Source organism: Wickerhamomyces anomalus (genome assembly GCF_001661255.1).
Source record: "Wickerhamomyces anomalus NRRL Y-366-8 unplaced genomic scaffold WICANscaffold_3, whole genome shotgun sequence".
NCBI lineage: Eukaryota > Fungi > Ascomycota > Saccharomycetes > Phaffomycetales > Wickerhamomycetaceae > Hansenula > Hansenula anomala.
Window position 1 is genome coordinate 264592 of NW_017567112.1, and position 16413 is coordinate 281004.

General features: G+C 35.3%; 8 protein-coding genes across 8 annotated transcripts; 4 read left to right on the forward strand and 4 right to left on the reverse strand.

Moving 5' to 3' along the window:
• Nucleotides 1–6: 6 nt before the first annotated feature.
• On the reverse strand, nt 7–371 carry WICANDRAFT_62220 (uncharacterized protein; the record flags this gene model as incomplete). The annotated part of the gene is made up of 1 exon (XM_019183333.1): nt 7–371. A coding segment is annotated over one exon (365 nt), but the record flags the coding sequence as incomplete, so codon positions are not given.
• Nucleotides 372–592: 221 nt separating this feature from the next.
• BNA2 (dioxygenase BNA2) lies at nt 593–2304 on the forward strand. Its single transcript, XM_019186291.1, has one exon. It carries the CDS (start codon nt 798–800, stop codon nt 2223–2225), a length of 1428 nt encoding a protein of 475 aa, XP_019038842.1. The 5' UTR covers nt 593–797; the 3' UTR covers nt 2226–2304.
• HTS1 (histidine--tRNA ligase) lies at nt 2298–3899 on the reverse strand (the record flags this gene model as incomplete). The annotated part of the gene is made up of 1 exon (XM_019181825.1): nt 2298–3899. One exon carries the CDS (start codon nt 3897–3899, stop codon nt 2298–2300), a length of 1602 nt encoding a protein of 533 aa, XP_019038843.1.
• Nucleotides 3900–4098: 199 nt separating this feature from the next.
• On the reverse strand, nt 4099–5247 carry ARP7 (Arp7p; the record flags this gene model as incomplete). Its single annotated transcript, XM_019181815.1, has 1 exon — nt 4099–5247. One exon carries the CDS (start codon nt 5245–5247, stop codon nt 4099–4101), a length of 1149 nt encoding a protein of 382 aa, XP_019038844.1.
• A 209-nt stretch (nt 5248–5456) lies between these two features.
• On the forward strand, nt 5457–5831 carry EAF6 (Eaf6p; the record flags this gene model as incomplete). The annotated part of the gene is made up of 1 exon (XM_019184693.1): nt 5457–5831. One exon carries the CDS (start codon nt 5457–5459, stop codon nt 5829–5831), a length of 375 nt encoding a protein of 124 aa, XP_019038845.1.
• A 335-nt stretch (nt 5832–6166) lies between these two features.
• On the forward strand, nt 6167–7108 carry WICANDRAFT_78276 (uncharacterized protein; the record flags this gene model as incomplete). Its single annotated transcript, XM_019184694.1, has 1 exon — nt 6167–7108. One exon carries the CDS (start codon nt 6167–6169, stop codon nt 7106–7108), a length of 942 nt encoding a protein of 313 aa, XP_019038846.1.
• Nucleotides 7109–10343: 3235 nt separating this feature from the next.
• On the reverse strand, nt 10344–10772 carry WICANDRAFT_30827 (uncharacterized protein; the record flags this gene model as incomplete). Its single annotated transcript, XM_019181768.1, has 1 exon — nt 10344–10772. A coding segment is annotated over one exon (429 nt), but the record flags the coding sequence as incomplete, so codon positions are not given.
• A 3464-nt stretch (nt 10773–14236) lies between these two features.
• Nucleotides 14237–14794, forward strand: WICANDRAFT_19493 (DsbA family protein; the record flags this gene model as incomplete). The annotated part of the gene is made up of 1 exon (XM_019180827.1): nt 14237–14794. A coding segment is annotated over one exon (558 nt), but the record flags the coding sequence as incomplete, so codon positions are not given.
• Between the last annotated feature and the right edge of the window lie 1619 nt (nt 14795–16413).

The following is a 16413-nucleotide window of genomic DNA, read 5'->3' on the forward strand; positions in this document are numbered from 1 at the left end:
GGAAACAATGGTGCTGAATTTGGTTGAGGTAATCCAGGTGGTGGGAAAAAAGTGCGATTTTGATTTGACCCATTTGTCTCATGGTCCGTTTCAGTTGAACTAGAAAAATTTTCATTTTGTGCAGATAATGCAGCTTGTTGAACACCATTTGTTGAAAAATTTTCTTCTGAAGTGGTTGAGTTTGGTGTGTTTTCAGATGTTGATGCAGCATGTGATGCAGAAATATTGTTTTCAATTGCTGTAACACGAGGATTAGCCTTGGTTTTTCTGGCTGGTTTTCTGGTTTTGGTTACTCTAGTTGTTGAAGAGGTTGAAGAGGTTGAAGAGGTTGAAGAGGTGTTTCTTCTATTGGAGTTTCTTGTGACAGCCATTGTTTCTAGTTGATGTTGATTTAATGATCACTTGTTTTATTTTATTCGTGGTTTTAACCTGACAGAATATCCTCTACTGTGTGTATATAAGGTAATTCCGATGTTCTCTTAATATACATATAATGTTACAATTAGTGGATTCTTGATTCTTCTTATAGTTGATGTGAAATGTTGAGTATTGATGAATTGTGCATAATTGGTTATTCTGGTTATGTAATACCTGACACCATCACTAAAAATGTGCTCGCTACCGATTTCTCCCTCAAACGTCAAAAATTGTGTGATCGGTTGTTTTTTTTTTTTTTTAATCCTTTCTTGCCTGATGGTTCTAAAAATTTATTACAAATTGTTTGAATAACAAAGAGAAACTCACTTGATACGGTACTAAACTGTTAGCTTTCCAAGGAACATATTTTGGAAGTGAAGATGATTGGGCTGCCTAACCTTAAAGACTACGACGTCTCCCCAAAGACTGGGTTTTTACCAGAAGAACTGCCTCTCACAAGATTGACATCCGAATATTACAAACCATGGGAATCATTAGTTGAGGTTTTACCTTCGTTAATATTGACCAAAAGAATAAGAAAGTTGGTGGAAAAATTACCAGTTTTAAGCATAGATCAGATTAAAGGTGATAAAAAAGAGTTGAGAAGAGCTTATTCAGTTTTAAGCTTTTTGACACATGCTTATGTATGGAATGTTGATGTTCCAACAGATACTTTACCAAAACCTTTGGCGGAACCATTACTTGAAGTTTCCAAAATTTTGGAACTACCACCTGTTGCTACTTATTCTGGCTTGATTTTATGGAATTTTAAACCAATTTTAGATATGGGTGAAGATGAAGAATTTGATTTAGACAATTTGACCACTATAAACACATATACCGGATCAATCGATGAAAGTTGGTTTTACCTTGTCAGTGTCTATTTTGAATATAAAGGTGCACATTGTATAACTGATGGATTGGATGCCATTAAGGCCATTAGAGAAAACAATAAGGAGAAAGTCATAGACAGTTTACAAAAATTGGCTGAATCTATTGATAGATTGGGATCAGTTTTGATGAGAATGGAGGAAATGTGTGATCCTCATACTTTCTATTATAGAATTAGACCATATTTAGCTGGTTGGAAGAATATGAAAGATGCTGGTTTACCAAATGGGTTGAAATATGGAGATGAAGGTCATTATAGAAGTTATGCCGGTGGCTCAAATGCACAATCTTCATTGATCCAAACTTTGGATATAATGTTGGGGATTGAACATTATCCAACTGGTGAAAAGAAGGATTCGTCTTCTTCGAAATCAATATCTTCATTATCTGGCCAAAATAATTTTATGAATGAAATGAAAACTTATATGCCAGGTCCTCATCAACGTTTTTTAAATCATCTTGCACAAGTTGCTAATATCAGAGATTATGTCGCTGAGGTCCAAGACCCTGAATTAACACTTTCTTATGATGCTTGTTTAGCAATGCTCAAAGCTTTTAGAGATAAACATATCCAAATTGTTACAAGATATATTATTTTACAAGCGAAATTATACAAGAAGGCTGGTTCTTCGAACACTTTGAGATCAGGTATCTCCAAAACTGCAGAAAAGACTGAACAAAAGGGTACTGGTGGTACTTCTTTGATTCCATTCCTCAAACAATGCAGAGATGAGACTGGTGATTTAGCTGCTGGTAAATGGGGTAAAAAAATCTTGTCAGCTGGTGTTTTGAATAGTAGATATACAAGTAAAATGGAGATTGAAGATGATGAAACAGAACATGTGAATAAGAAGGCTAAGTTAGGCTTAGCAGGATCCTGGGTTGATGGTGGTGAAGAACAAACTGGCCATTGGTGATCCTCTTTTATATAATATATTTACGAATTCTACGATGTTGTTTAACCTTTGTACAAAATACTTAATTTTCATCTATAAACCTTTAAGTAAACGAGTAACTTCATCAACACCTTCAACACCACGAGCTTCTGTTAATTTTTCTTGAACTTTAGAGACAACATCTTCAATTGGAATAACTTCACCATCATCATTAGCAAATTCTGGACCCAATCTTTTAACTCTTAATTTACCTTCCAAATATTCTTCTTTACCCAAGATAACAGCAACTGGAGCACCTGATTTTTCAGCAGATTCAAATTGTTTTCTTGGATTAGCCTTAGCTTTATAAACATATTCAGATTCAATACCTGCACTCCATAATTGTTTAGCAATCTTCATACGTTCTGGTAAATAACCTTTCCAATCTGGACCACCACCAAAGGCCATGATAAACACTTGAGTGGCTGTTGGTTTGATGTTTATTTGTTTGTTTTGAGCTTCACGTAGTTTGATTAATGAAAAAATTCTTTCAACACCAAATGAAATACCAACACATGGAATTGATTGATTTTTTTTACCATTAGCAGTAGCAAACATATTAACTAAATTATCATATCTACCACCAGCTGCAATTGAACCGATACCAACATATTCTGAAGCATCTTCATCATCAGATTTTTTGTTTTTCTTCAATTCTGAAGCATTAGAAGGTGGCGCAGAACCTTGAGTAACAGCTTCATAAATTAAACCAGTATAATAATCTAAACCTCTAGCTAATGATAAATCAAATGATAAGTGTTTTTCTAATTCAAATGCTTGAACATATGTTAATAGAGTGGTCATTTCATCAATACCTTGTTTAGCAATTGGGTTTGCCAATAATTCTTCTTTTTGACTCAAGATTTCTAAAACTTCACTTAATGAACCGTTTAATTTAACATATTCACCAATTTTATCAGCAACTTCTTCTGGTTGATTTTTTTCATCCGTCATTTCCTTTTTAACAGCTTCCCATGGGTTTTTATCTAGTTTATCAACTGCACTTGAAACTTTTCTAATATCTTCATCTTTAACACCACAAACTTGGAAAAGACCATCCAATATCTTTCTATGATTTATTTTAACTTTGAAATCATGAATACCCAACCCAGTTAAACCTTCAACAACAATAGCCAAGATTTCAGCATCTGGAACCATTAAATCGTAAGAACCTGCGAAATCGATATCACATTGATAGAATTCTCTCATACGACCTTTAGTCATTGCAGGTTGATCACGACGATAAACTTTAGCGATATGATATCTTTTGATATTTTGAATGTTGTTCATAGCAACATATCTTGCGAATGGGACAGTTAAATCATAACGTAATGAAGTCAATTCACCACCTTGATCTTCTAAATTATAAATTAATTTTGAATCTTCACCATATTTACCAGCTAAAATTTCACGCAATTCGAAAACTGGGGTATCAATAGTAACAGCACCGTGACGTTTGAACAATTTAGATAGGGAATCGAAAACGGCTTCTCTAATAACCATATCTTTATCAGCCCAATCCTTTGTACCTTTTGGAACTTTCAATTGAAATTGTAATTTTGATTCCTTTTTGGAAGGTTTAGTGGCAGCTTTAGCAGCACCTGAAGCAGCAGCTTGTGCTGTAGCCAAGACATCGGTTTTTGGATCTGTAGACATGGTTCTCTTTATCAAATTACTAAAGAGCCTCTTAATGATCATAAAGCTTCAAAATAGATCAATTGTGAATGATTTTTTTTTCCAACTTATCGTTCAATTCAATTTTTTTCCTTTGACTCAAAAAAAAAAAAAAAAAGTGGCCGGGGCTTCAAACACTACGATTTTGAATACACTTTACTTTTAACATATAGTACACAATTTATTTAAATTTCTCATTAACCACAGATTCACCATGTTCTTTGTATTCCTGGTTGGTGATGTAGTGGTTCTCAAAGCTATTCATGGAGGCAAGAACACCAGCACCAATCCAAACGGCATTATTTCTTTCAATTAGATTTGGATTCGAGAAACTTTGAATGTTGAAAGTTGTCAAGAATCTTGATAGATCACTTATCAATCTGTTTTCCAAACCTGGTAATAATGAAGTACCACCAGTCAAGACAATATTGTTTAATAAACTTGTATAAATATCTTGTGTAACATCCAACTTCTTCAATGCACTGAGGATTAATTCTGTCAATCCTAGTGATTCTTTAGATAATTCAACGCCTGGTAATTGATAAGATAATGGATGGAATAGAGGTTCAGCTAATAAGACTTGTTCCTTACCTATTTCAATGGATTTACCATCAGGTAATTGATATGATTTAGCACCTATCGAAAAATCAGCACTTGCATTAACAATTGGGTAATTTGAAACTGAAATTATGGTTGATTTAAAATCATTCAAGATATTGTTTATTTGGAAAGTCTTGAAAGATTCTGTACCTTTAACATAATCAAACCCTGTCTTAGTTTCCAAATACTTTAAAATGTGTAGATTCAAGAAATCACCTGCAAATTTTGAATGAACAGCACCTTTATACAAGATTGTACCATCCACGATCGGTGTGATACTAGTCTTTGAGCTACCAATATCAATAACTAGGGAAGTTGATCTTCCTAAACCATAAGTGATAGCGATTGGTGATTTCAAAATTGTGAACACTGGAACATTGAATTTTTCAAAAGCAATTTCAGATAACTTTAATCTATTTTTTTTGTTATTCCATAGTTCTTCAGTTATAACTAATGGGAATTCTTTTGGATCAACTTGTAAATTTTCGAAAATTTGTGCCCAGTTTTGTTCCAATGCATCCCAGTTGTATACTATTCCTTCATTAACAATTGTAAATGTTTCACTATCCTGTTGGATATTATCATCAAATTGATATTTTGAAGTGTTTGGATCTTGAGAATACACGGTTGGGAAGATTAATGAAGGTAATGTCTCTGTGGAAAAGCCAGCTCTTGTGGTGTGTGAGCCGTTCTCTATCACAACTGATGTTATGTCTGGTGTGGATGTCATGATCTCAAAAGCGGAAACGTTTGGATAGATGATTGTTTAAAACTTGTTGTTTTCTCTGATTATTGTTTTGATCAAGTTTTCGAAAACGCCAATTCCCAAAGCTTTTTTTCAAGAAATTCGCGAGACCATGGGAAAAACAAATTATTTTGGCGAACGTAACTGAAAACATCAACATCAACAGGAACCTTGATCGTTTGGATAAATTAACAATGGCCACTGATAATCTCAAAGAATATGAAAAGCTGAAGAAACAGCTTCAACAAGCCATTTTGAAGAAGAAGTCACTGGACAAACAAATAACACAGATAGAGGAGGATATATTTCAAAAGGAAACAACATATTTATCAGAGTCCAACAACTCCAATATCGTTAGAGGGTTTGAAAGTTTGAGCAAGTTGAATGCAAGTAACATCAACAAGAAAAAGCTGGTCTTCACAGATGATGATAGAATATTCAGTCTGAGTAGTCATACTTTTGTAAGACATCTACAAAAGAAGAGTGAAGAAGATGATGATGAGAGTAATGAAAGTACACCTGTTGCTAGTGCAAATAGTGGGAAGAAGAGGAAAAGAAATGAAGAATGAATAGGTTATATTTTGTACATTAGTTGGGTATTATTATAATGAAATGACATGACACAAGGTGTTTTTCTCTGGTTTAAATGGGAATGGAGTAGAATTGTAAAGAGTTGGTGTAATATTAAAAAGCGATGAATAACAGAAATACCCTAGAGAATACCTTTAAAAGGCTCTCACTATGAATGATTAAATTGATGTAATTGATTAATCTTTTAAATTCTTCTGACCTATTGATTACATAACATCCAGTAATAAAGCGTGAAAAAAAAAACATCAACACACAATTTCTCGAGACCTAGTACTATCAAAGCATATCAACAAATCCATATTCAACCTACAAAATGAAACCTCAATTACCTCTTCTCAATGCTCAGCCTACCCAAAGAATCATCCCACAAATCACAAAATCATCAATAATCCCTCTTCAACCTTCTCAGCCGATTCATATTCATCATAACAAGATCCTTAGTATAAAGACAGAATCACTTTCCAAGATTTCCTCAAAGACTCAATATAACAATCCATTGGGATCATTATTATATGGTGGGTTTTATTTGAAATATCGTAAATTTGAAAGTATAATACCTTCAGAAATCTTACTAGCTGGTCAAAATAACAATAAATTAAGATTGGATGGATTAATAGATTGGGCAATTTTCCCTAAGGATGCCTTGATTAGTTATTCGGGCGTTGCACTAAATGTTTCATTACACAAAATACCATGGGGGTCTGGATTAAGCTCATTGTTGAAACTGGGCTATTTGCACATTTCAGGTCGTGGTGATGTTTATTTACAAAATCATGGGGAAATTTATACGGTAAATCTTGGAGAAAAAGAAGAAATTATTGTTAGAAAGAATGGTGTTGTTGGTATAAGTGTCAATGGTGATGAATTGGGTAGTTGTTGTGATGCAGTTGCTTTAAGTAATCATGAAGTTCAAAAAGAGAGTCAAGAAGTTGTTGCAGGAAAGAGTGAAAATGAATTGAAAGATTTATTTTGGAATACTTATCATGGGATTGGTAAAACTTTGAGATATTTAGTTGGATTAATAGCTAAAGATGATTTCGTCAAAGTTAGAGGCCCAAGAAGTTTGATTTTAACTAGTAATGTTTCCACCAAATTTGAGTTCCCAAGAAGAGATAATGAAATAGAAATAACTGAACAACAATTGAATAAATCATCTCAAGATTATTTGAGTTATGTTACTGTTAAGGATGGTAAAGTCACATTTGAAAGTACACCATCATTTAAAGAGACTGTTGAAAAAATTGAACGTAAATAGAAGAAATAATAAATACAGATATTCACATGATATTCGTTCTGATTATTCAGCATATTCTCACTCATACGTTACGTTATTCTTTGGACAGTTTATTTTTATACAAATTAACCTCAAACAACATGAAAAAGCATACAAATCATGCAAGCATCACAGATTCATAGGGAACAGTTGTCTGAAATAAAACAGTGGTTACAGGGGTGTTCAAATACCCGTTGCTTTATGAGCTAGCTCATGATGAAAGGAGTGTACCGGTTCAATCAAAAATCGACAAGTCAATCTTCCATAGACTGGTAATTGAAACTTAAAGTACAGATCAACAATAAAGTTATGTGCGACATCCCCAGAGAAAAAGTCAAGAAAACTTTTAATCTTCTACAACAACACAAGGTTGTACTGAAAAGCTAAATTCTAATACTCTATTCAAAACTGTAATCATCATTGGATGTGGTGAGCTGTACCTTTGTCTCGTATCAATTGTACACAGAGTTCTTCTTGGACAGGAGTCAGGAGTAGCCACATATTGCAACACCAGGTTGCGTCTTTGTTCCCACGGTTGATTTACTGAAGGCTCAAGCCAGAAGATATCAATACAGTAAATATCGCAGGTGAAGGTTGCTAGAAGAGAAAATGACTTCACTTGTTTGAACTTTCAATACTGTACTAGTAGATTCAATTAATTTAGGCGTCAAAGATTTTATTCCAGCTAATTTAAGGAAACCTGTCATTTGACTTGAGGTCACCGGTATTGTCTAAAACAACTGCTAGGAGGCCTAAAAGCTGGCCAAAGAAGCTTTCAGATCAGTTGAAACTTGAAGCCAGATCAAAGGTTAGTTTCATCTAATCGCTGGTACGCTGCTCGTGTATCGAAACGCGGTCGAACACAGCAGCTAACGTGGTGTAATTTTATAGTGCCGGTTCTGGTGGTTCACCCTATGACTCTGGTACTAGTAGTAGTGACGTCCCAACTCAATATTAAGTATTAGCGACAGACGTTAACGAGTGAATAATCAGTACATCTAAACGCTGATTAATGTAAATAAGAGTGCAAGTGCCTTTTTTTAGTCATTAATGTTATAACTTGAAGGTTTCATGAAAGCTTTGTTACTCTTCACCGAGACGTTAGTTGTCTGTTTATGATAGCTGAAAAGACTTTGACACATTCGTCGAGTATTGGTTACCAGAGATCTCGATTCCCAAGATGAAAAGCTGATCCCTTTTGGAAACCTTGAAGAGACCGATCAAGTTACAAGATCGAGCTTGAAGGTTGTTGTACATTTCAGTCATGCTTGATTGCTAAAACTCATCAATACTGTCGAACTTTGAAATCCTCAAGGGTTCTAACTTCTTAATCGACGTAGTCTTGTGTGTATGCTAGCTGTGTCATAAATAAAAATAGAAAGGCTTCTAGAATTTCAGATGGAAGGTGCTGAAATACACCTATTGTTTCAATTTTTTAAGAGGTTCAGCATGTCGATTAAAACCTAGTTCCGTCTCGAAACAAAGAATAGGAGGGAGGTTCTACCAGATAGACCCGTCAGCTTATTCAAGCTCCAAGATACATACCATCTTGTGCAGTGTACTTTGTAGAACTGAATTCATGGGCACTGGTTGGAACTTGGTACGTAATTTATCATGATCTAATTTTCCATGACAGGATGAGCTTAGCCTAGAGAAGCAACGGCTTCGGAGCAGGCGTACCTAGTTTATCCAGGCGATTCAGCAATTTAAGTGGAGTAAAAGAGAGAACAACTGGCTACAAATAGTACAAAATGATGTACAAGTTGAAGTTGGAAGGTATTAGAGAATGCTATTTGAAATTGTGGTCATTAATGCTTCATTCAATGTTAATAGATGCAATCTCCAACCACTACAACTGAGCTCATCAGAAGGTTCAGAACCCCTTGGCCAAGAGTAAGCAGGCGTAGTACAGAGTAGGGACTCCAAAAGATAGCTGCCAAGTACACTGAGTTGAACTAATTAATTATACTTCTTCCTCCAATACTTTTCAATTACGCCAGCTAGAAAGCTTGTGAAAAGTAGCCTATTTTACCTGGAACAAGCTGAAAACTAGACAACCTTTCAACACTGACGTAAATCTGACTTGACCTTACAAGTCACTCTATGCTACTATCACACTATTAGACAACTACACCAAAAGCTGATCTCTTCTACTCTAGTTCTGAACTTGGACATCCTCCCACGAGAATTTCGTGGAGCACGACGGACACGGTCTTTAGAGCCCATAAATTTAACTTCCTCCGCTAGCCGTTAACGTCTTCAAAACGTCTAGCTTTTGCGCAAGGCGTAAAGGATAAAGAGCAAGTTGATCCCGATTGCGCTCTCAAGAAGATATCATGAAGTAAAGCTCGAGAATTGGAAAGAGCGTATTGAAGAGATTGCAATTTGTAGCTCTGAGTTCTGAAATCTAATAGCTTCATCGGTGATAGAACTGAATTTTAATCCCTGATTAACTAATTCGAACAGTCTAACCATTTGTACCTTGGTTGACAGGACCCAACACACCAACCGTTGTATTCAAGAGTACCAAATCGTTAATCGCCTACGAATTGAAAATTTGCATATCATTACTGAGCTTTCATTAAAATTTGCTCTTTTCTTTCATAATACTATACATGGGTAAGCATCTTAATTCATAGATCTATTGATAATAATACATATTATAATTGTTTTGTGGTGTTGGTAATTGTTGTTGAGATCCTGAAGCCCCTCCAGATTGTAGTTGACCACTAGTACTTGATCCACTCATTGGTGATTGATGAACTTGTGAATTTGGAGATATCAGTTGTTGATGTTGTTGTTGAACTGGTGGTAAATTTTCATAATGGTCTTGATAATTAAGATTTGGTAGTTGATACATAGGATGAGTAGGAAATGGCATTGGTTGAAGTTGGTACTGTTGTTGTTGTTGCTGATGTTGTTGTTGTTGTTGTTGATGAGGTGATGGGGAAATATGAGATCCTATAGGAGGTGGTGGTGGTAAATTTTGATAAGGGAAATATTGTGGCATAAAATTTTGTGAAGTTGATGATTCTTGAACTTGTGGTAATGCAAATTGACCAAGATCTTTTGAAGATGAACTTTGATGGCCTGTTGTTGTAGAAAGTGATGAATTTGATGTTGGTAATGTTGAAGTAGTTGAACCTGAAGTGTCAGTTCCTGTGGTTCCGCCAGTGAAGCTTGATGATGCATTATGTTCAATAGTTGGGTCAATTGTATATTTGGACAGAACTTTTTGTAAAGAGTCTTTTAAAGAAGACCATAGCAACACTTTGACATCTTTTTCAATATGTCTTGGTTTAGGATTTTGGAAATTCATAATCAATTGAAAGAATTGATAAAACTTTGGATTTGATTTAGATATAGTCAAAGGCTTCAAACTTTGTAAATTCCTTCTAATCCTATTCTTTTCTTCAACTGGGAACTTAGCATTAACTAAATATTCCAGTAATGTAATCAGATCCACAGATGTAACATAAAACTTGTTAGCTTCAGCCCAATAAATACATGAAATAACAGGTGTACCAGGAATGTAATCATTTTGGTCAATTGGTTTAAAATTCAATGTTAAATGGTTGAAATTTTGTCTGAATGTTACCAATACTAATCTTCTTGAGTTTTCAATCTCTGTAGAGGTCCAATTCATTGTCATTGAGTTTATATCACCTTGAAATTCACAGGTTACTTTAACATTCAAAAATTTATTTTGTTCAACATTTGAACCACCAGGACCACTTTGATTGATAATGTTACTTCCACTAACATTCTGTTCCAATTGATCATTAGTTAATGAACTGGCTCTAACTAGTCTAGGATATGAGACTCCTGGATAATTTGGTAAGGATATATGTCTTTGGAATGAATCAATTTGTGAACGATCTCCAGTTGTATTGTTGTAATGCATAGGTTGTGACGGTACTTGATAATGAGGTTGTTGGTAAATAGGCTGTTGTACTTGTTGTTGCTGCTGTTGTTGGTTATATTGATAGTTGGGTTGGTCACTATTGAACCCATGGAATGATTGTGCTTTGAATTTTTGATTAACCATTGAATATGACCATACTTAGAAGCTCCTAATATGAAGCTTTATATTTATGAAAATGACTTTCTATGTAGCACTTAAACAACAATGCTCATAAAATTGGATGATAAAATGATGGAATTGAAGGATGACTGGGTCAATATATATATGTGGTGATATATCAAACTGCTGGTATGTGGATCTTGAATGCGAAATCTGTGGGCACTAAAAATATAAACAACCTGTAGAACTACTGGATAATTAATAGGATGATGTTGATGATCAGTACGGTGCGTTTGGTAATCTGATGTTCCCAGTCTTCTCGAGTACTATAACTTGGATGAAAATTTTTGAAAGGAAACTATGCTTTATATGGATCTTTTTTTTTAAATATGCTTGATCATGTGATATGAAAATTAGACAGGATCATCACTTTTTTAAATACTCGAGCAGAAGCTGGATATATTATGCCACAAAGAGGGCCTTACATATGGGCAGCGCAGACTGACATGATTGGCAGCTAACAGCTTCTTCTTGTGAACATTTTTACAAAGCGAGTCAGGGAAGCATCAAGCAACATATTATTACGTCGTCAGCTATTATGAACTGGTTCAGGAAAGTCCGTTGCAAAAAGAGTGTTTGTTGGACATCCTCGAAAATGCCTTTCCCAGCACGCACTAATTACAATTTGTCTTCATGTACTTTCGGTGCAAACTTGAGAGCTTTGATATAGCCCCGATTAAACAACAATTCATCATCGACAGCCATTGTGTAAGTGTACTGCCATTTCGTATTTGCCTTTGGCGTCTTCGTGGGTTTACTCGGGCATGGATTGACTCTCTCGTTCATGATATCAGCCAAAACAGGCTGCAAAATTGTAGCTCTTTGAAAGACCCATTCCGCAAAAATGTTGATAGAAGTACAGCTTATATAGCCAGAGTACCAAAACTAAATATAAATCACATTCCAGTACAGGGTACACGCTACACATAATACACATAACTGAGCTGCTAAAACCCTGTCGACCTTTACAGATCAACAAATCAATTTAGTAGACGCCTGCGACCTCTTGTATCGCATTGGTGATCCGAGCTACTATATGTTGATGATAACCATGGTAAAAGCTCAAACGGAAGCCTTTCTTCCCACACCTCTTCCATACTATCTTTCCACGGCTCTTTGGAGGGAATTGAGTCCAAGTCGTACAACTTCGTAGACAGACTCCAATCGTTTCTCTTCAACCCAGTTCTTTCTTTCCTTCCTCAACCACCAAACAACAAAAAACTGAAAACTATAAAAAGGTTTTCTTAAACATGCATATCAATCTGTTGACTTTTTTTTTCGTAGCAGAACTTTAAGTATGGTAAAAACTTAAGAGTTGACTTGCAATGTCATTCGAAGTGATGCCATGCAATGCAATTTAAAACACCAAACTTAGTGTCTCTGGGTTACCCGTCATGCAAGCTTTTTAGCATTTTTTTGTAACTACTGTAACAAAGATGTGTGGGAGATAGATTCCAAAATAGAAGGACGTTAAAACCATGGGAAATAAACAAAACATTGTTGTTTTTCTAAAGAAGTTTCGGGATATACGCATCTGGTTTAGAGCTTCAATTGAGTATCGATTTAGGCGTGTCGCTCTATCATAATTAGTACTCTGGGGCTGAAAATATTCAGTAGTACACTCCGTTGTATGTTTTTCGTGGAGGCAAGATCCAGGTGTGTATCAAGAAAACCCCGTGTCTTATACCGTTAGACGGTGCTACAACACAACGTTATGTCTAACTACACTTGGTTTTAGTCGATGGGAAGACCAAATTTTAACGATGGCTCGATGGTGAACTTCCCCAGTGCTGAGTACATGTCGACTAAGACTAGTTTGAATGATTCGATAACTTCCATCGTGAGCTTTACAATGATGACATTACACTTCTCATGATACAACCACATGTGCTGATGTTGGTTTATGGCTATGTAGAACCTAGATACTTCATTAATAGTATCAGCTGGCTAGACATCTCATCTAGCAACCAGATTTTGTTTTATTTTCTTGATGTGTGTAATTAGTAACTCTTCCCCGTACTAGCCAGGTCCCTTTTTCAAATCTCGAATCTTATACCGGCCTGTTCCTTGATATGTACTCAGATAGTGTCGCCTAAAGACACCAAAACAATCCAAAAGAAAATTAATTTGTAACTGTTATTATGACATAGATCTAACACTTGCACGCTCCAGTAAATTATCCTACATAACTAGCACATAGAGTGTACCATTATCCGTCGCAAAGTATCTCTTTGTAATATAGGTGACGTCTAGATCTCAATTAATCTAAATTTGAGCCGGCATATTAATAACTTCTGAACGCTAACATGTCATGTAATTGATTGGGAAAACACGACACAAATTGTATTGGTGCCCTTCGAGAAGGTAGTGCCCGCGGGCCGTCGATGCTTTGGATCTGATGAACTCATGAACAGACAGCATTCGAAGATTATCAGAAAAGTTAGTCAACATTTGAATCACCACATCCACCATAATACGTGTCACACACTCTCATCTTTGTGAGTCGCTATATTACTTGAATCACATCAGATCCAAGATAAAAGATCTAGTTTAAAACACCTCTCCGTCTTTTCCAAAGTTCCAAACGCCAGACTCCATAACCAAGAAAATAATTCACAGGGTCAAGACTCAACAATTTGTTTCCGCCTGCGCCCACTGTCTACTTCTCATCTTTTTGACGAGCTCCCGTAAACGCAAACGCAGGCTGCTGGGTCAGCTTTTGAGCTAGTCACATGACTTTCACGTGACCGTATAATGTGGCTTGAATAAGGGAGCGTGGGCATGGTCAAAGTCCGCACAGCAAAGACCATATAATCATGTTGACAATTTGTAATACAATTCATAAAAATCTATAAAAGCGACCAATACCATTCACAATTCATTGACTTTATCCATTGTCATTCGATTGGAATCAACGTTATAACTTTCAACATCCTTTCAACACAAAAAGCATGTCATTAACTCCAAAGTTTTATGTCTCCCATTCAACTCCACAAGTTGATATATCAACAGTGTCAAATGGTATCCCACCAAACACAATTGAAGTGTACTTAGATTATGCTTGTCCATTCAGTGGCAAACTTTACAAAAATTGGTATGATAACTTATTCCCATTATTAGAAACCAAGTACAAGGGTAAATTTCAATTTATCTTTAGAAACTATGTTCAAGTTTGGCATCCAACTTCCAATTTATTACATGAAGCTAGTTTAGTATTTGCTCAATTGGATCCTTCAAACTTTTTAAAATTCAGCTATGTTTTATTTGAATTGATTGAAGAATTTTATGATACTGCTACTGCTCATTTAAGTAGAAATGAGATTTATGAAAAAATTTATGAATTGGCAGTTGCTCCACATTTTTCAACCACTGTTGATAAATCAAAGTTCTTGAAAAGTTTAGTGATTAAGAAATCTGAAGACCATCATAGTAATAGTGGTAATAAAGCCACTAATGATTTGAAGTATTTCACAAAAGTTGGAAGACAAAATGGTATTCATGTTACACCAACTGTTTTGATTAATGGGTTCAAAGATGGCTCAATAGAATCATCTACTCCAATTGATCAAGTTCAAGAAAAACTAGAAGCTTATTTGTGAGCTACTCTATGCGATCATATTTGAGTAATTAATAATTAAGAAATTTTACTTTAGCAGTACCATGATCTCACGTAGCTACTTTAAAAGTACAGCAACGCCAAAGATAAAAGAAAGATATTTCAAACGGCATTAATTCGGCTTTAAAATAGATGCTAGACTAATGTTTTTGTTTTATATCAGCTTGCAGGACAATCCTGTCTCGTTATTCCAATACTTTTTCCAAAAGCACTGTGTAGAAATTCAATGTCGATGGCTAGCTTGCTCTGTTCCTGTGAAGTACACTGCTTCGTTGTGGTCAAAAAATATCCATGACTAGTCGAAACACAATAGATTTAACTCAAACATGTCCCCATACCTGTTACTGTCACTTTCAATACTACTTTATTCTTATGATGAGCTTAGCTCTGAACTGAATTCTGACTAGCTTGTCGAGTACCTCCAAAGCTGCTAGTCAAACACGGGCAAATTCCAAATAGTTATCAGATGAAAAAAGGTGCCTGTTTATCTTGCAATCTCATCTATTCTTTCAGACAGCAAGCATATGACATTACAGGAGACAAAGGAACTGGCTCCTTCCTTCTTTCTGGACATGATGCAGTTGTCTTGATAAAAGTGACTGTACTTAGCGCGCCTATAATATTTTATGACCAGCTATTGACTTCACTACATCCAATTCCCTGAATACATTTACTTGAATTGATACTTTCTTGGTTCACTATCCATTTCTGCGCATTGTGTAATGTATGTTGCATCTCGTTTGCCTTTTGGGTCTCTTATGTTGTCTGGTCAGTACAATTGTAATTATTTGAGACATCATTTTCGCACTAAAAAAAGCATCTCGGAAAAATACGAGGAGCATGTACATTTGAATTTACTACTGTACCTGAACAAATTATATAGTCATGGTCCATTGTAGCGGTTAATCATTATACGAATTATGTACCTGAGATTTCAAGATATAACTCGAACTAACTGCTCGAATATTAAGTTGGAAAGCTGCTTTGCATTAACGGCGTTCTTTCTAGAAATTGATATTGAAACAGTACAGTACTATGTAGTACCAGTTGTACAGCTCAATATGTCTAGTAATTTGAAGTATATCTACTGTACGTTATAATGTGCGTTAACCGTAGCATGATTATCAAGCTGTGAATTGGCTTCGAACTAATATGGTCAATATGTATAGTTCAATAATTATATAATTAATATATCTCAGGCAAGATCATTGATGGAAACGAAAACTCATGGCAGGCGCCGCTAGTGACAACTAATACTAGTATAGTGCAGTTTGAACTTTGAAACAATTAATATTTAACGTCATTAATAATATTATTAATTAACATGGAAAATAAGAGCTTCATTAGACATTGCCAGTGATTCATGGCGTAATATCACTAGACTTATTAATCAATATGGGACAGTATTATAATTGCTGCTAGTGTTAAGAAAGAATGTCCGGTCTGCAGCTAGCTAGCTTGCCTTTCAAATATAACTTGCAATAGCGCCAATATCCGGCCATCAATATTATAATACGTACCAAATATATGATCTAATTGTGCTAATGGAACAAAGTTAATCAAACTCTAGCTTCAATATAACTATAT

Coding starts and splice junctions, on each gene's coding strand:
- BNA2 (XM_019186291.1), top strand. CDS start 798: ATGATTGGGCTGCCTAACCTTAAAGACTACGACGTCTCCCCAAAGACT.